Source organism: Danio rerio, chromosome 3 (assembly GCF_049306965.1).
Source record: "Danio rerio strain Tuebingen ecotype United States chromosome 3, GRCz12tu, whole genome shotgun sequence".
Lineage (NCBI taxonomy): Eukaryota > Metazoa > Chordata > Actinopteri > Cypriniformes > Danionidae > Danio > Danio rerio.
Genome location: NC_133178.1, coordinates 17978971 through 17999707, shown reverse-complemented (window position 1 = coordinate 17999707; position 20737 = coordinate 17978971). Strand labels below are relative to the sequence as shown.

Here is a 20737-nt window from a genome sequence, read left to right as displayed (position 1 = left end):
CTTCAAAGTATTCGAGAACTCATTCATTTCCCTTCAGCTTAGTCCCTTTATTCATCAGGGTTCACCACAGCAGAATGAACTTATCCAAAATGAACTGCTTTACACAGCAGATGCCCTTCCAGCTGCAACCAAGTACTGGGTCCATACACACTCATTCACACACTTGCATACAGCAAGATTAGTTTACCAAATTCACCTATTGTGCATGTCTTTGGGCTGTGGGGGAAACCGGAGCACCAAGAGGAAACCCACGTGACCACGGGGAGAACATGCAAACATCACACAGAAATGCCAACTGACCCAGCCGAGGCTCGAACCAGTGACCTTCTTGCTATGAGGCGATCATGCTACCCACTGCTCCACCGTGATGCCCCCATGATGGTGTAGTGATCAGCGGTAAAGCCAGGAACTTGTGGAAATCAATTTCCAATATAAACAAATGCTGCAGAGTTAACACTAAACTCTGACCCTTTTCTTAAGCTCATCAGAAAGTGGCAGTTGAGACAGTGACCATTTGTCTTTTGTTTATCTGAAAGACAAAGGTGTTAAGAGCCCAGGACTTGCTTCTTGATCCAATCAACTTTTGACATCGTCTCAAACTCAGAGATACACATGGATCAGTAAACTTGCATGTCACAAAAGAGACACAAATGGAAAATTTCACTTCATATACCTGTATATTCAAATGATCATGTATATATTTAATATGCACTGCTTGAAATACTTCACTGTATGAAACTTTGCTTATTAAGGTTTATATATGAATGCTTGGGTAAAGATCAACATTACATAGCGATGTTTAGACTCTATCTATTCCAAATAATGCCTTGGGTAAATTAGATGTGGTTTGGAAAGTGAAATATGCATAGGAAAATATTTAAGACTCTTAAATATTATTATAGTTAACCAGTGGACTATGACTATGCAAATGCAGGCCACATTATAGATGACACCTCCCAGTGACCAACTCACAGGATCATCCAATCACAATGCTGGATTTGAAAGGTGACATCCTTCAATCCCGCCTTCCAGAGAAAGTATTAAAGACATTGTCTTGAATAAAGAAGGCCTGTAAAAAGTCTGTTAAGTGTGGGTCCTAAAGAGTGTGTCCTAAAAGGTGGTCGAAGAGTGGTCAAAGTGTGGTTCATGGTGGTTTGCGGGGTTTTGTCCTAGACATCAGACCTTTTGCTGCGTGTTCCAGCAAGGATTTGGTAATTGGATTCACAGTGCTTTTTCCAAGGCGTATGAACCATCGCATCAAGGCCACCACCTCCAAAAATCTGCGTGTCCCAGATTTCCAGGAACTCTACCTTCAAAGAAAAGGCATCGGCGTGTTCCCAGCATCGAACCACCACCTCTAGAAATCTCCAATTTCTGCGTGTTCCAGAAGATACCGATTTCTACGCTCAAGGATAAAGACGTCGGCGTGTTCCCGACATCAGACCATCACCTCCAGAAATCTCCAATTTCTGCGTGTTCCAGAAGATACCGATTTCTACGCTCAAGGATAAAGACGTCAGCGTGTTCCCGACATCAGACCACCACTTCTAGAAATCTCCAGTCTGCGTGTTCCAGAAACTAGATTTCTTCCACTCAAAGCTCAAGAGAGCCAAGTCTGCTCGTTTCATGCTTCAAGATCTGCAGGAAGATCCAACTTCTTCCATCCACTGCATCAAAGGCAGAAACGTAAATATTCCACTTTCCAACCCTTTAAATTAGACCTTGGCATAGTGTGTTTCAGTATAAAATATTCTAATTAATTAGATGTTTAAAACTGATATTCTTTAATAACAAAAACTTGCTCAGTTCTTTGTTATTGTAAAATAAGGTTTACCTTACCTTAACTTAATCACCTTCATCACTCGCCTATGCACTTCATTTATTGTACATTTAGTAATTGTAGTTACCCTTGATTAGTATTTTGTTAATAAATACACCTTTATTACAATTGTGTCTTCCTTGTGTTGATAATACAGAAAAAGGCTCTACAAGTCAAACGATCTCATTATCCTTCAGATTTAGCCAGATAATAAACTCCTCATTTGTATAATTTAACTAACAATACTTTATTGTTAATTATTTTGACAGTGGAAAGCTGTCTGGTGCCCCGTTTAAAAGGAGTTAGTTATCTGTTATTTCTACATTATTTGGTGCCCCATGTGAGGCTAAAATATCAATATTAATATCAATACCTAAGATATTGATTTTAATATTTGATAAATCCAATTATCACTACATTATTTGGTGCCCTGTGTGAGGCTAAAATATCAATATTAATATCAATACCTAAATATTGATTTTAATATTTGATAAATCCAATTATCACTACAATGGTGATTAATAATAGTATTAACACGAGTAAAAACTTCAGGTGGACAGCGCCAAATTATTACTTACAGATATCAGTACTAGTATAGTGTTGTTTAGTATTCACTAGTCAAAGACATTCTAAAAGTTAATATGCACCAATTTGCATACATTTCCCAAACAGAAATGAACTTTTCATAAAGATACGGTTCAAACTAACTGTTTCATTCTGTTGACCTTGCAGAGTCAAAGTTTTTGCAGAGGGGATTTTGATCAATCTTATCACTTGATTTTTTTTTTTAGCTTTCTAGAAAATACTGTGACCGACTAAACAGTTTTCGCCTCTAATGTGTTGCCTTGCAATTGTTCTTCATTGTGCAGCTGAGGGTAAAATATTAGCACTCCTATGAAAATGTTGATAAAATATATATTTGAAAAAGGGCGACACAGTGGCTCACGGGTTAGCACTGTTGCCTCACAGCAAAAAGGCTGCTGATTAGAGTGAATGGAGTTTGCATGTTCTCTCTGTGTTTGTGTGGGTTTCCTCCGGGTTTCCCCCCAGTCCAGAGACATGCGCTATAGGTGAATTGAATAAACGAAATTGGCCATAGTGAAAGAGTGTGTTTGGGTGTTTCCCAGTGTTGGGTTGTGGCTGAAGGGCATCCGCCATGTAAAAACATATGCTGGATATGTTGGCGTTTCATTCCCCTGTGGCGACCACTGATTAATAAAGGGACTAAGCCGAAAAGAGAATAAATAAATGAATGAATATTGGAAAAAGTTAGACAGTGGCTCAGGGGGTTAGCACTGTCGCCTCACAGCAAATAGGTAACCGGTTTGAGTCCTGGCTGGGTCAGTTAGCATTTTTGTGTCGATTATGCATGTTCTCACTGTGTCACTCCGGTTTTCCCCCACAGTGCAAAGACATGCGCTATGGGTGAATTGAATAAACTAGATTGGCCGTAGTGTATGAGTGTGTATGGATGTTTCCTAGTACCGAGTTGCTGCTGGAAGCGCATTCGATGTGTGAAACATGCTGGATAAGTTGGCGGTTCATTCCGTTGTGGTGACCCCTGATGAATAAAGGGACTAAGTTGAAGTAAAAAGATTGAATAAATGAATATATTTAAAAAATAGCAAGTGATGTTTAATGGAGCATGGAAAATTTCACAGTATTTATTTATTTTTTCTCAAAAACTCTTATTTATTTTAGTTTGGTTGGAATAAAAAGGTTTTTAAAATATTATTTAGGGTCATTTTTTGATTGGCTACATAACAAACAACTGTTTTCCAATGATTTGCCTATAGTTAGCCTAATTAACCTAATTTTAGTTAAATAGCACTTTAGGCTAAACACTATAGTATCTTGCAAAATTACTAGTAAAATGTTATGTACTGTCATCATGACAACGACTAAAGAATCTTGTAATTATAAATTATTTATCAAAACTATTCAGTGGTGTAAAGAAACAAATTACAAATACCCAAATTACTGTAATTGAGTAGTTTTACTCAGGTATTGTACTTTTAAAAATGTGTACTTTTACTTTCCTTTGAGTACATTTTTAGTGAGTATCAGTACCTTGACTCCATTACTTTCCATCAACTTGAAGTCCTGTGATTCCCGTCCAATCAAATTGCACATACAAAGTAAATCGCATCATACTGAACTACCTCAAAACATTTTAAATGCAGCTAACTGTTTGGAAGTATTGAAAGTGTCTAAGAAGATGTCCAAAATCTTTACACACAATGACTCAGAGTCTGTTTAGACTGATGTCACTGATGGGAAGATGACGCATGTTTACTGTAGCACATTATGATTTTGCGATCCTGGATTAACATCTATGTTTATCCTGCAACATCATTTTTGTTCGAAAATGTCATCCATACCTAATTTCTACCCCTAAACCCAACCATAACTGTGAATTATTCCCGAAATCAGAGGGGAGTAATAGTTGGATAGCACTCATGTAGAAGTGCATAAGCCTAAAACTTGACATAAACAGTAAACATATCCTTTAATTCTGATTGGCTAATTGAAATGTTGTTTCAGTATCAAGGTAGATGTTAATCTAGGAACATACTTGGTGAAATCAGGTTGTTGAATTACCGAAATATCCTTAAACCTTCACTAAATGCACTACAGAATGTTACGTTTACATACACATCCACAAATTACATGTAAACGCATTAGCTTTTAACAGCGTAATACTCAGTAGAACTTTTGAAAGGGCTACTTTTTACTTAAACGCACTACATTTTTGGGCAAGTAATGATACTTTTACTTGGGTGTGAATTTTCAGTACTCTTTCTACCATTGAAACTGTTATATTTAATAATGTGTGGTAAAATATCTAAATTTAACTGCACTTTCCTTCCACTTTAATCATTTAGTATTTAAATCCTTAAAAAAAATTAGCAATATAAGCCTAGATGTTTGTTTATATCACAGCAAAGACTGATTCGTTCACAATTAATGCAAATAATCACCTTTATTCAAGAATGAAATGTACTCCAGTAGGATTCACACACTGAATTCAATACAAAAAAAATAAATACAATACAACATCAAGCATTATAAAATAACATCTGAAGTTAAATGCAACATCAGAACTCAATGAGATTTACAATTATAATTCAAAGCAGAAAGAAGTAGACACACACACTCTTATTCACTCATGCAGTAAAGAAGGTTGGTCTCAGCAGAGGGAGCTGATTTCTCCTTTACTGCAGCCCCATTTGCAGCAGGCGTTGGACAGTCCCACCACCACATCCCGTCCCTTTCTGTCTACGCTCCGCAGTGCCTCAAGCACCTCCTCTGAAATGAGAGAGCGAGCAGGCCTGCTGAACACGCTGCCGTCCTGTTCACCTTGTCCCAGTGGTGGGAGATTTGAGTCAGTGGCATGCTGGGAAGAGGAGGATGCTGAGCCGAACAGTACCGAGCCGTCTGCGGCATTACTGTCATATGAGTTGAACAAGTCCAGGATTTCATCTGTGCAACACAAGAGATGATGATTAATGTAAGAGTTGTAACCCAGGCAGCAAGCATCTTGATGTCTAAATGTCATCCAAAATGCAAATCGTTGTGATGTCAAAACAACATCAGACTGACATCTAACATTGGTATCAAATAACGTTTAAAAAAATCGATTACAGGACTGTCTTGTTATTGATTTTTAATGTGTGATTTCTTACACCAATTTTAGATGTCTGTTTGATGTCTATTTGATGTTGTTGGATTTGAAGCTTAACAAAAGCTTTCTTATATTATAATATTTTTGTGTCGTTATTTTGGTGATAAAATGTGTGGATGTCAAATAGACGTCAAGGTTTTGACTAAATCAATGTTAATTTAATCTTTATATGAAACATTTCTTATATTATAATATTATTGTGTTGTTATTTTAGTGGTAAAAAGATACATCAATGTGTGGATGTCAAAAAGACGTCCAGGTTTTGACCAAATCAATTTGCATTTTTGATATAAATTTGATGCCATTTTGACATCAATTACATGCATTGTAGAGATACAAACTCCAGTGTAAATTTGGAAGTCTAATATTATAATACTTTTTGTGTCGTTATTTTGTTGGTCAAAAAGACAATAATGTGCGGATGTCAAAAAGACATCAAGGTTTTAACATCAAAATGTCAACATTTTTGGCATGTTTTTTGATGTCAATCTCAATTTGATGTCATTTTGACATTGTTTACATGCATTGTAGCATACAAAACAAATCCAGTGTTAATTTGGAATTGAATATTTTAATAAAACTTTTCTTATATTATAATATTTTTGTGTTGTTATTTTTGGTAGTAATAAAGATATCAATGTGTGGATGTCAAAAAGACGTCAAGGTTTTGACTAAATCAGTTGATATCACTTTGATGTAATTTTCATTTCCATGCATTGTAGAGATACAAAATCCAGTGTAAATTTGGAAGTCTAATATTTTCATACTTTTTGTGTCGTTATTTTGTTGGTCAAAAAGGCAACAATGTATGGAGGTCAAATGGCCATCAAGGTTTTAACATCAAAATATCAACATTTTTGGCATGTTTTTTGATGTCAATCTCAGTTTGATGTCATTTTGACATTGTTTACATGCATTGTAGCATACAAAACAAATCCAGTGTTAATTTGGAATTGAATATTTTAATAAAACTTTTCTTATATTATAATATTTTTGTGTTGTTCTTTTTTTGGTGGTAATAAATGTATCAATGTGTGGATGTCAAAAAGACGTCAAGGATTTGTCTAAATCAATATGCATTTTTTATATCAATTTGATGTCGTTTACATGCATTGTAGTGATACACATTCCAGTGTAAATTTGGAATTGAAGCTTTTAATAAAATGTTTCTAATACTTTTTGTGACATTATTTTGGTGGTCATAAAGGCATAAATGTGTGGATGTCACTTGGACATCAAGGTTTTGACATCAAATCCATATGTATTTTTGGCATGTTTTTTGATATCAATCTCAATTTGATGTCATTTTGAGGTTGTTTACATGCATTGTAGCACATAAAATCCAAAGTAAATTTGGAATTGAAGCTTTTAATAAAACTTTTTTTATTTTATAATATTTTTGTGTCTGTATTTTGGTGGTCAAAAAGAGCATCAATGTGTGGATGTCAAATAGACATCAAGGTTTTGACATCAAATTGCTATGCATTTTTGACATGTTTTTGATGTTATTATCAATTTTATCTTTTTTTAACATCGTGGTGCTTGCTAAGAAGACAAACTATGGATCTCTATGATGTATTGTACGATACATTCAAAATAATGCTGTGTATGAATTTTATGAGTTCTATAAAAAAAAAGCGAATTAATCCCTCTGATACACTCAAAAAATGACTTTTTGTTCAAGCTACTTATTTAAATTGAGCTGAAGCAACACAATTATTGATTTTTTATGGGACAGCTTAATTGTTTTATGTTAAATCCAGTTAAATTAAAAAAAATAATGAGTTAACTCAATTCATTCATGTTGTCCTCTCAAACACAAATCAACTGTGTGGAACTCAGCATTTTAAATGAAAGACTATGTAAAACTAACCAAAACAAAGAATAAGTAGAAATATCTAGATAAATATCTGAACATCAGTTCATTTCTAATACAGGAAACAAAGTATTTAAAAATTATATATTTCCATTAAACTCTTCACAGATTTTATGAGTTCTATAAAAAAGCGAACTCATCCCTCTAAACTTAAAAAAAACACATTTACTCTTCTCTGTTCTGGCTACTTATTTAAAATGAGCTGAAACAACACAATTATTGATTTTTTTATGGGACAACTTAATTGTTTTATGTTCAATCAACTTGTCAAAACTAATGAGTTATCTCAATTCCTTCACGTTGTCCCAAACACAAATTGATTGTGGAACACAGCAATTTATATTAAAGACTATATGCAAAACTAACCAAAACAAAGAATAAGTAGATATTTGTAGGCATATTTTTGAAGGGCTGTCCATTTTTAATAAAGCACATCAGAGAAAAGGGTATTTTAAAATTATATATTTAACTCTATAAGTAAAAAGGTGAACTCTTCCCCTGCTCTGATACTCTCAAAAATGACATTTACACTTCTTTGTTCAAGCAACTTATAGAGCTTAGAGCTGAAACAAGACAATTATTGATTTTTTTTTTTAGTTTTATATTTAATCCACTTAAGTTTGCACTCAAATCAATTTCTTCATGCTGACCATAAAAACTAACCTGTGTTTGTTAAAGAGCGTTTCCATCGGGATCCTCCGCAGGTGAAGATGACAGCACGGATGAACTCCCTGCCGCATAATTTGACTCCATACGAGGGCCCGGCGTCCAGCGCCTTTACTCCAGCCAGCAGCAGACACACTACGAGAGCCGAGGTCTTCCACATCATACTGAGAGCAGATACTCACACACTGGTTTCCTGATGGTCTACCTGTGCTTTGGGAAGCAGATGCCTGTTGGATGGCGAAGTTCTGTGCTTTTTGCGGGTTTCCATGCCTGCTTATAAAGAGACAAGGGACACACAAAGCTCCCCAAGCAGACGCAGGAGTCACTGATAACCCTGCGAGATAAAGTCTGAGACCTTTCTGGAAACAAAAGCGCGGCCAGGAAAAGGTGATTGTGTAATTATGAAAGGCGTTCTGTGACATGAAGCACTCTTGCTCTATTTAAACGGATGATTCATATTTTATACATGATCATCAAGGCTGGATAGTTTACTTGCAACAATCTGTTGCTGATTTCAAATCATTTGATTATAATATGTCACATTACTCATTTTTGAACAAGTAATCTGACTTTTAGATTCTTGTTTACATTATTTTTTATAGGACAAACTTGCACCATGTTGATATAAAAGTGCAAAGAGTATGAAAATGTATTACGTTAAATATTATTAGTGTTGGGTAAAGTTACTTTAAAAAGTAATGTAAATAATCTTAAGTCTTTCTTAATCTTAATAAATAAATAAACAAACAAATAACAACATAATAACATAACAGATACTTTCACATTACTTTCCTTAAAAAGTAAGTTAGTAACACGTTTAGTCATTTTTTAAATGAACTTTACCCAAGAATGACTACATCAGAGATTTCATAATTGAGTGATGTGAAGGAAATGCAGTGGTTGTGTAAACTAACTTATTTGAAGTCATACAAATGTACTTTTCTAAACTACATAGCTTAAAAACTGTAATGATATCATAAATGACGACTCCAATTATGAAAAAACTGTCCTGCTTTGTGTTGTTGGTTATACCTTTGCTCAACTTCCCAGCACTTTTTAGTTCACTTGTATTGACTTTATCAGTTTATGCATTTAAAGTGATAGTCCACCTCATTTACTCCCCCTTCACTTGTTTCAGACAAAAAATATATATTCTGAAGAATGCTGGAAAGCAGAAGACATTGATTTCCAATATAATTTTTTCCTAATATTGATGTAAATGTTTGCTGGTTTCCATCATTCTTCATAATATCTTGTTTTGTGTTGAACAGAAGAGAGAAATACCTAAAAGGTGAAATAATGCCTTCAAATGCTTCTGTTTTTGGTCTTCTCAAAGCCTATTGAAGGCAAACCTGAAAGGATTTGCCTAAAAAGCAAAGTGTGTGTGTGTGTGTTAAATCATTACCTGCCATATACAGTATGTATGTTTTGTATTGCCATATGTCAGATGTACAGTTGAAGTCAGAATTATTAGTCCCCCTTTAAATGTTTTTCTCTTTTTTAAATATTTCCCAAATGATGTTTAACAGAGCAAGGAAATTTTCACAGTATGTCTGAAAATATTTTTTCTTCCGGAGAAAGTCTTATTTGTTTTATTTCGACTAGAATAAAAGCAGTTTTACATTTTTTAAAACCATTTTAGGACAAAATTATTAGCCCCTTTAGGCAATTTTTTTTTTCTGATAATCTACAGAACAAACCATCGTTATACAATAACTTGCCTAATTATTGTAAGATTTACCTAGTTAAGCCTTCAAATGTCATTTTAAGCTGTATAGAAGTGTCTTGAAAAATATCTAGTAAAATATTATTTACTGTCATCATGGCAAAGATAAATCAGTTATTAGAAATGGGTTATTAAAACTTTTATGTTTAGAAATGTGTTGAAAAAATCTCTTTGTCAAACAGAAAACAGGAAAAAAATAAACAGGGGCTATTAATTCTGACTTCAACTGTATATCGGTAACAGCTCTTTACATGACACAGCTATTTTGTGGATGGGATTTGAACCCTTGACCTTGGTGTTGTTAGCACATTCTCTACTTTTTGAACTCTTTCTTTATTTAAACTGATGAATCATATTTGCAGAATGACTAATTGTCCCGGTTATTTCATATAAACTGTAGTATCTTACTGTTTTCAAATAATGTAGTGACCTAATAAAAAGAAATTAACATAGAGTTGAATTATAAGCCCCCCTTTGATTATTATTAGGATTTTTTTAAATTCTTTCCAAATGATGGTTAACAGAGCAAGGAAATATTGACTGGCCTCTCGAGCAGTATGCTCAGGCATTCTGTCTGAATGGGGAAACATCAAATTCTACAAAAATGTTTGCCAATCTAAAGATTACATTACATATTTGGAATCAGCAATACAATTAAACAACAACTGCCTCATAAGTTTCATTTCTAAATGTCGAATCAAACAAAATCGAAATTTTCTCAGGTTGCCAAAGCTAATTGGCATGCACACTTGAAAGGTACGAGATGACGACACCAACTTCATTTATTATCATCCTCTGGATAATGATGGTCAGTTCACGCTGGTCTTCAGAAGTAATTCACGGCTTGTTCTTGATGGTGAATCTTCTTCAGAAATGACAGCGATGTCGGGGTAATAGCCTAGTGGTTAGCGCGTTGACATGGTTGCACTTCAGGGCGACTCGAGTTCGAATCCTAGCTTGAGGAGATTTCCTGTTCCTAACCCCCCCTCCCCCCACTTCACTTCCTGTTTGCAAATACTGGAAGTAAATCTAAAAAAATAATAATAATAATAATAACAGCGACTCTTTGTTTGTGGGTGTTTGAGTTTGGCAGGATGGACTGTACCTCACGTTCGTTTCATACAGATTACAAAACCAAGTGTATTTGGTTCATTTAAAGATTTCAAGCTTTATGTGGGTATATTTTTTGTATTTGTTGAGATTCTAGAGTGTTTGTTGACCACTCAAACCTGTCATAAAAATGCAAACGTCTGGTTCGAGCTTCTCCCATGGAGAAACATCAGTCTATAGCGATCGATAATTGGCTCCTGTAGTAGGCGGGGCTTCATTCGCCATATTGACTGTAACACTTTTGCCCATTCAAAACTATACGAGTGACAGGTTATGTGTCTTCTATACTCTTTGGTACTAGTAAGATGTTTCACCAGTATGAACTGGTTACCATGATATGGTGCTGCAATTACTAAGAGGTGGTTGCTTTGGCAATGTTAAACAGTTTCTATGAGTAAAAAAATGACAAAAATGTGTCCTGATTTCACCAAAATCCTTCATCTACCTTCATTTCAGCGATATTAATAATTTATATTTTCCCTTTTTCTAGACGTAGCGATGACTAGGGGTGGAGGTTAAGAGACAAAGAGATGTAGCTTGCATGGCATTTTCAAAGTGTGATAACACAGTCCATTGCACACGGGCAATCTTTGTGACCGCACGGACAAAGGTCGCCAATTTCCAAAATGACAACAGAATAATGAATTGTTAATGAATGCGATGATAACAACGACAACAGTATGACATTTCCACAGACATTAAACACATTTGACGTGTACAACATTATTTCTTTTCTCAGAAGCTATTAAGCTTTTTAAAATGTACACAAACTCCATACAAATGACTTGAATATTACGTATATTATCCAATAGCTTAAAAACAAAGTGAATACAAATAATTAATAATATACTACTACTACTACTAAGCTATATAATAAGAATTACAGTAAAAATGTTTAGATGATTTATTTTTTCATCATCACATACTAAGTAAAAGCAAGTTAAATGGTGTAAATATGTATTTCGTTTTAAAAAATATACAGTTTTTAATATTTAGAATTTCTATGTCTGTTGCTTTAATACATTTGAATGAAACAACACTATAGGCATGGGCCGGTATATGTTTTCTGACGGTTGGATAAAAATACCAGGTTTTTACGGTATCACAGTGTTGTGATTACTGCTCTAATATAAGTTATTTTTAAATGCCTGAGTAAAAAAAAAAAAAAAAAAAAATATATATATATATATATATATATATATATATATATATATATATATTTTTTTTTTTTTTTTTTTTTTCCCCCATTGAACACAGTATATTTTATTTTAGGAAACATTTATAATATTTTATATTATAAACATATAATACATATATTAAACATGTCAGGCTAAATAGTTCAAATAAATAATTGACTTCTGCTTTCTTTCTTAGTTTATTCCAAATTTCCTTACAAGACATACAAGTACATTTAAAAAACCCTTACATATACCTTAGGAACAGAATAACAGAGTATTTTAGCGTTTTTTAAACACTGGCTTTTCCAAACCGAGGTAAACCTTGAAACCGGTTATATTCCCATGCTTAGACAACACAACTTTCATGACTGACACACGTTATCTTTTTTTTAAATTACACCTTCTGTAATGATCCTAATTTGTCTTTTTTTAAATAATTCATAGCCAAATATTTCAATTTAGAATTTTGCCTCTGGGCTGTCACGGTGGTGCAGTGGACAGTACAATCGTGTCACATGCAGCAAGAAGGTTGCTGGTTTGAGCCTCAGCTGGGTCAGTTGGCATTTCTGTGTGGAGTTTGCATGTTCTCCTTGTGTTCGAGCAGGTGCTCCGGTTTCCCCCACAAGTCCAAAGACATGCGCTATAGGTGAATTGGGTAACCTAAATTGTCCGTAGTGTATGTTTGTGAATGGGAGTGGGGAAAATGAATGAATGATTGAATATTTAATTATGTTAAAATTGTATTGGTTTAACTCTTACCAAAAATTGTGGTATAATAATACATAATACACCTATAAAGTTTGGTATTGGGGGCCTTCAGATTTTCTGGGGCTCTTACCTTACTTTTTGGTTAAATCCGCCCCTGAATACTACTACCAAAATACTACTACTACTACTACTAATGATGATAATAATAATAATAATAATAATAATAATAATTATATATATATATATATATATATATATATATATATATATATATATATATATATATATATATATATATATATATATATATACACTACAATAATAACAATTAACACGGAATCCTGTTTTGGCTTAGAAAGGCAATAGTTTGTAAAAATTAAATTCCTGTTTATTTCTAGCACTTTTACAATGAGATTGTGTTAAAGCAGCTTCACACAGAAGCATTAGAAAGGGTGGATTTAGTGATTTGAGGGCCCTAAGCGATTCCAGCCATGGGTCCAAAAGTTCTAAAATGCACATTTCATTTATTTTTAATTGATTTATTTTGCTGTTTTTTTAATTCTTATATCACTCTTTTTTTATTTTGTCTTAATGCAAAATAATAACAACAACATGTAAAGCATCGTATTAAACTTTTTAAATTAAGTTTTCTTCAGGTTTCCCAGAGATGGGTTGCAGCTGGAAGGGCATCCGCTGCGTAAAACATATGCTGGATAATTTGGCGCAATTCATTCCGCTGTGGCAACCCCTGATTAATAAAGGGACTAAGCCGAAAAGAAAATGAATGAATGAATGTTTTCTTCAAATTAATCATAAATAAAAATTATACATAAAATATTTCATTTTTTAAAACTAAATTTTTATCTACACTGAAAAAAATGCTTTTCTTAGATTTTTTATCTTCTGTGTAGTCCAAATATCTAAAAGTTTTTATTTTAAGAAGCATTTTCTAGGGAAGCAAAACATAGTGTCTTGTTTTCAGATAAGCCAATATTAAGTGAGTCTTTCTTTAAAACAAGCAAAACAATCTGCCAAATAATCTTGTTTTTCCTTTTGACATAAGATTATTTTGCTTACCCCTTGAACAGATTATTTTGCTTCTCGTAAGAAAAAACACTTAATTTTGACATATTTTATACTTAAAACAAGACACTATGTTTTTTTGCAGTGTAATTTGACTGCTGGACATGATTGAGGATGAGGATGCATTTGCTCAGGTGTAGTAAACATTAAACTTTTATTTTTTTAGACATTTATCATATAAAATATGATAGAAAATTACGTTATAATTTATTATACTTTTAGGTATTTATTTGGGGCCCCTCAGATTTCCACTTATCTTGCTTATTAAAGCTCAGGAGGTTAGGGGATAACAGGGGATGGGGACATTTTTTATTTATTTAGTTTTTTTTTTTTTACACTTTCTTTTGTAAAATCCAAATTAGTTATTTTAATCTTAAAAACAATTAAATAAATTATTCAAGTTATTTTCTAAAAATTATATTATATAATTTGTTTTCATTTAAAAAATACACTGTATATGTTATGATGAAATGTCAAATACAATTTTGGCCTTTTTGCACGCAATTACTCACCATGCTGCACATTTCCACAACTACAGTATCACCATCACTCAGATTGGTCCCCCCACTTTTCAGACCAGAATTGCACCCTTGGGTTAAATCTGCCCGAGTATTGGTATATTAATTAATTTATTCAAAGCTGAATACTACTACTCAGTAATAATAATAACAACAACAATAATAATAATTATTATTTTTATATGTTATGTATAAATTTTGTTTTATATTTTTATTGTTACACATTTTGAGGCCTGTTTTATATAGGCAAAAATGAATAAATGTGTTTTATTGTAAAATTATGAAATATTAACAGTTCTTAAAATATATTCCTATCAGTTTTCCATCTGCTAGCAAAATTCAAGGAAACAGCAAGCCTGATTTCAGATCAGTACCTAAAGACCCCGTTGGCACGGATCTGAGACCCCTCTGAGATGACTGACAGGCTTCAGACGAACCAGGCGGAGAATGGCGCATCGGCTTCCTCCATCCACCAATAGGAAGACGCGGCGTTATAATTATTGTGTTTAGACCAATCGGAGCGAAGAAAGGGGGTGGGAACATCGCGAGTGGGTAGCAACAGTTGCCCGGGTGAGGACGAAGCGCCATAGCCACGGTAGTCGTGGTGACAAGAACCCAGCAACGAGAATCAACAACAACAACAGCCCGGTTCATTGAAAAAAAGCGTATTAAATCAAACGCGCGGCTGGAAAAGTCTCTCGGAATAAGAGGTGATTCCGTTTTTTATATTTCATATGCAGTCACTATGTGGAAAGCAGAAACAGGTGCGAGGATGGGGATATTTTTGGCGTCTATCGATGTCCAATAATCACGATTGGTAACCGGGATTGCTAAGCGATCGAGTCGCGCGCTAGCCAGATGCGTCTCGCCAACGATAAGCATTAGCATCATCCTCACCAAAAGCCGCTCGTTGTTATGACGATATACTAGATAGGTTGTACAAAATGGCGGGTGTTGTTTGCAATAATACGTGAGTCTCTCCGTACACATTGCTGGATAGCCAGCCACCCATCCATAGCATTCGGCTATCGTTGCTAAGGAGCCAGGTGTTATAAACGCTGTTGGCATAGTTACACCGACGGCCACGCTGACAAACCTGCAGTTATAGCTTGATAACCCAGACCGGTCTCCCGTTCCTAACCCGACTGACCGCTGGATGATTATTGAACATCAACACACTTGTACTAACACATTTCATATGATTCTGTGCATTGTAAATAATATCCTAAGGGCTCCGTGCAAAGCAGGGCATATGATTGCGCAGCTGCTGCCGTTGCACGTCAAAAAATTACATCATTTTTGTTTAATCGTTTATTGAATCATTCTGTTGCTTTGTGTGATTATGGTAGCCACGTTTACATGTTTTATTTATTGTGACTACAATTTATTTATGAGCATTTATATGCACGTTTTGATGAGCAAACAGGTTTTTCTGTATCTTACAGGGGGTCACATGTTTTGGGTAATGTTAGTTTGTGTAATACATCCTTCAGTAATTTATATATATGTATTTAAATGACATCTAATGCATTAATAACACATATTTAAGTTTTCAGTGTTTTGAGGGATATTTAGACCTGATTAGCTATTTCAGAGGTTACTGTAGGTCAAACTGTGCCCCTAATTTGGCTTTCTGGTTATATGTAGAAAATAACACCTATTTTATGAGAAAATAACCTTGTGAACACTTACCGTGTCAATCTGTGCTCTAGATCTGCAGTTTCAAACTGTTTAATTAATTTTCTTGATTACGCATTCACAATGGTATGAACCATAACAGGGGTGGTCAAATGTATATTTAAATTAACTATTATTTAATTATTAACGTTATTGTTTGAAATACAGTACTATTTCTCAGCATTAAAGGGCAGACCCCCTATTTTCATGTCTTTCAGGGGAAATCAAGCTTTAATTAGGGGGGTCAATCCCTCCTAAACCCCCCTGTAATTCGCACCCTGGTCTTACCTATTGATGAATACAGCAATATTTACATTTTTATCATATAAATGTGCATTTTATGTAATTCCTAATAATATCATAAAAGGGTTTATTCATAAATGGCTGTACAACACAGAAACAACAAACATTGTTCTTGCTTTTATGCAATTAAAGGCTTTGGAATGGTCATAAATCAGAGCAGAAGGCATTAAATGTTGCATGCACAGCAAAAATGTAATCGTCTTCCTCCTTTTTTGCCAGCACAAATATCTAAATATCCTCAAATCTACACTGTAAAACCCCAAAAGTTAAGGTAACTCAAACCATTTAAGGAAACGATTGCAACAAACCGTTTTAAGTAAATGAAGCAATGCAAGCACAGTAAAATCCAATAAATGAAGAGAACTCAAACCAACTGAGTACTGTAAAACCCAATAAGTTAAGGCAACACAAACCGTTTGCTACAAACCATTTGAGTTAAAAAACTGATCTATATGAGTACTGTGAACTTATTCCATTTAAGTTGAAGCAATGAGGCATTTAATTTACTCATTACCTTCAACACTGAGTTCAGAACTCTTTTTAAATGAATAGAATTACCTTTCAGTCAAGTTTGAGTTAACTTCAGTCATTTCATTTGATAAAGTTGACGGTTGGGTTTTACGGTGTAGAATCTAGATATATACTTGAGGTGCAAAATGAACAAATTTATTGTGCTTTTCTAAGTGACTGAACAAAATTGTATGAGTTTATGCTTAAAACAAGAACAAATATCCACTAATGGGGTATCAAATACACAGATATTTGTTCTTGTTTAAATGTGAACTTGCTTTGACTTGATATGTTTCACAGAAAACATTGCTTCTTTTCTCATATCATTTTGCGTCCTGAGTAAATGTATTTTGATTTATGAATCTTTAGACATTTTAGTTAAAATCAAGGCATAAATACTGATAACTCACATTTTTTTGTGTTTGATCAGTAGGTAATATAAAACTGGTGTCAATTTTATATGATCAGAGTTATTCAAACCAATGTGTGCTCATAGATTTGCATGCAGAAAACAGATGTACTGTTATTCCTTTGAGTTATTCATTAAATTATCTTTACTAAAAGTCTTAAAATTGAGGGAAGTTACTACTGATTAGTGAGCATATCTGTAAGTTGCAAATGCTGTTGAAGTGACAAATGCCATTAACAAGTGTTAAAATTAAGGTCTTAAAAATTAAGATCATAAAACCTGCAAAAACCATGTAAGTACACTCTCAGAAATAAAGGTACGCGAGCTGTCACTGGGGTGGTCCCTTTTAAAAATGTACAAATTTGTACCTAAAAGGTCCATAGTAATACCTCAAGGGTGCATATTAGTACCTAAAAAGTACAAAAGTGTTCCTCTTAAAATTTTTAGGTACTTCTACTTTTGAGGTACCAATATGGACTCAAGTACAAATGTGTACCTTTTGAAAAGGTACCACCCCAGTGACAGCTTGCGTACCTTTATTTCTGAGAGTGTATACAAAAAAATATATATATAGTCTTGATTTGGAAAATGTCCACCCTTTTTCTTTGTTGCTTTATGGGAATTATGGAGTAATCTCTGTTAAATCATTTTTAATGGGGGGCAATGAGATGGGATTATTCTCTTCTCAACTTCCATCCTCAAGTCTATTGTCCATATTTAAAGAAAACTAATAAGAAATCCCATGAATAATCCCAAAAAAATCAAAACAAGGCTTTCCTCTGAAATATCCCAGATTAAATATTATTGTACTATAGGGAATACAAAGAGCCAATAATCTTGAGGAACAAAACACACTGTACTGGAAAGATATTTAGCCACAGATATGCTTGTGATACTGATGTTAACGTTATAATATCAAGTGCAACATTATTTTCATGTTGGAAAAAATATAACACAAAGCAAAAGATATGTCTTACTTAGATATTACTGTGGAAATAAATCAGTTGTAGAGCAACCTTATTATCTGAAGTGATTTGTTTCAGTTCTTTTGAATGTGGGCTTAAGTGCCCCAAAACAAATGTGCAACCCATCATTTAAAAAGCAATAGTCACATGCTGAAAAAGGTGGATAGTATCATTAAATCATGCATTTAAAGAAATTTGAGTAACGGAAATTAAGTAAATTAGTGATGACTGATGAAATTCATAGCATTTAACAAATTCTGGGAACTAACATCGAGATTTAAAGAGTTAAAGATTTTGGAAAAAAATAGCTGTTATGTTTTTTATTAGACAATAGCACCTTTTTGAATATATTTCATTTTTTTTAGTCGCACTTTGTGTTCTTTTCAATGGCGAGTGCCCTCATTCATTTGCAAGCTGTGATCAGGTTACTGGTAACAGGACACCACCAGAGGCTCTGCCCTAACCTTCCCTTCTCTTCTCTTTGCTGGCCCAACAATGCTTGTAGTCTTCAGGGCTTTCATATAATTGTGTGGTTGTACCAAGGCAGTGTTTAGTAAAGGTGATTAGAGTAAATAAAGATCATCACTAGTAGACATAGGTTCTTTGGATCATTGGGACATTACCCTAAACCTAACTTCCCTAGCAACACCCAGCTTTCCCCCAACACCCCCTAACTACCCTAGCAACCCTCAGCCTCCCCCCAACAAATAACATTCTACAAATTTCCTTTTGCAAACACAGGACTTCATTCACTCGTTGTTTTCTTTATAGGGATATTAATTTTGAATTGTAAGAAAAAAACATGTTCATAAATGTTCATCAAGGTCATCAATCAGTTGTATAGGCTTTTGTTGAATCTGTAAAATTTATCTTACGTCAGGTTTATTTAATAGGAATTCAGGCAGAAAATTCTACAGTCAGATAGCAAAGTGGAACAAAAGAAATCTTTAACCACTGGCATATCACTCTGTAACCCAAGATTAGATAAATATAGAACTAAGCTTGTTTCTATAAATTCAACTGAAATTTGTCATTTGCAGTGCTTCTTAAAATTGTATTTTTTTGCCTGATTAAAGCCATTAAAGAGATAGTTCAATCCAAAATGTAAATTCTGTCATTATTTTCTCACCTTTGACTTGTTAGGAATCAGTTTGAGATGTTTTGTTCTGTTTAACACAAAAGAATATAGGAGAAAGTTAAAAACCTGTAACCCTTGACTTCTTAAGTATTACTTTTTCCTACTAAGGATGTCGATGGTTACAGCTTTCCAACATTCTTTGAAATATCTTCTTTTTTGTTTAACAGAAAAAAAATGGTCAATCTGGTTTAAAACAAGCCACAGGTGAGTGAATTATAACAGAATTTTTTTTTTCTGTGAACTATCCCTTTATACTTAGGGCTCTATTTTTAATGATCTAGGCACAAAGTCTGAAGCGCAGGGCACAAAAACATTAGGGGAGTGTCCGAATCCACATTTGATATTTTAAGGACAGAAAAATATGCTATGCGCTGCTGCGCATGGTCTTACAAGGTGAGCTTAACCAATAAAAAATTATTTAAGAATGGAAGCATTTGCTATTTACATGGCGAACTTTGTAAGTGTAAAAACTGAGTGCTTTACTAGTTAGAAAACAGTTAAACAGACCATCTGCAGCACGAGGATAAAGAACAGGCCACCTCCAATCAGGCTTTACTTTCACTTTCACTTTCTCTCTTTCGTGGTAAAGGAAATTTGTTTTGCTCACAGACATTATGCAACATAATTAATTTCGTTTGTTAAGCGCACAGCTTTGTTTCAAAACTATTTCTAAATTCAGCTCTAATTTCCAGCAAACGTATAAATGAACATAATAATGGAGTGTGGTCCAAATACACATACAGTCCAAAACCTGACAGGTGGACAAATCTAAGCTTGTTTTAAATAAAACAAACATAAATATGCATATAATAAATACTACTACTCCTAATAATAACATTATACAAAAGCAAGTTGACAACAAAAAAAATCCCCCTGAAATGAAGAAGGCATAAAGGCAGTGGTTTCTATATTGATGTAGAAATTTTTTTTTTGTAATATTTTAATCCTTTAATTCTTTTTCATTTGTAAAGATATTTGTGTATTGCTGTATATCCGGTATGTAGGCCTATTAAGCAATGTGTAAGCGAGGTGCACAACTAACGCGCTCTGCGCTGGACTTTAGACCTGCTTTCAGCTGGTCTATTGCACAGTCTATTTTAGTACCTCAAAATAGCAACGTGCCAACAATGTGCCGTAACACACCTCTTTTTTAGACCGGCACACCCTTGAGTCCACAAAGTGGCGCAAATAGATTTGCTATTTAACAGCATGGCGGAAAACAGGAAAGTTAGGGTTGCGCTGGTCTGAAATTAGCAACACATAGGGGCAAACCAGGGCAAACACGTCTTGCGCCTTATTGGGCCGGGTGTATGATAGGGCCCTATGTCCTATATGCGCTTAAGCTCAACCACTCTCAATGGCACAG

At 34.1% G+C, this 20737-nt stretch overlaps 2 protein-coding genes across 8 annotated transcripts in view; one reads left to right on the top strand and one right to left on the bottom strand.

The window, feature by feature from the left end:
• The first annotated feature begins 1084 nt into the window (after positions 1 to 1084).
• Positions 1085 to 20737, top strand: part of rfx1a (regulatory factor X, 1a (influences HLA class II expression)) — a 63576-nt gene continuing 43923 nt past the window's right edge. For 3 of the 7 annotated variants that reach the window (XM_005163851.6, XM_073934503.1, XM_021468997.3), the window contains exon 1: positions 14956 to 15079. The gene's annotated coding sequence lies outside the window, so the exon portion shown is untranslated. 7 annotated transcript variants of the gene reach the window in all.
• Positions 5010 to 8209, bottom strand: rln3a (relaxin 3a). Its single transcript, NM_001037803.1, is given in 2 exon segments — positions 5010 to 5302; positions 8044 to 8209. Coding segments are annotated over 2 exon segments (459 nt in total).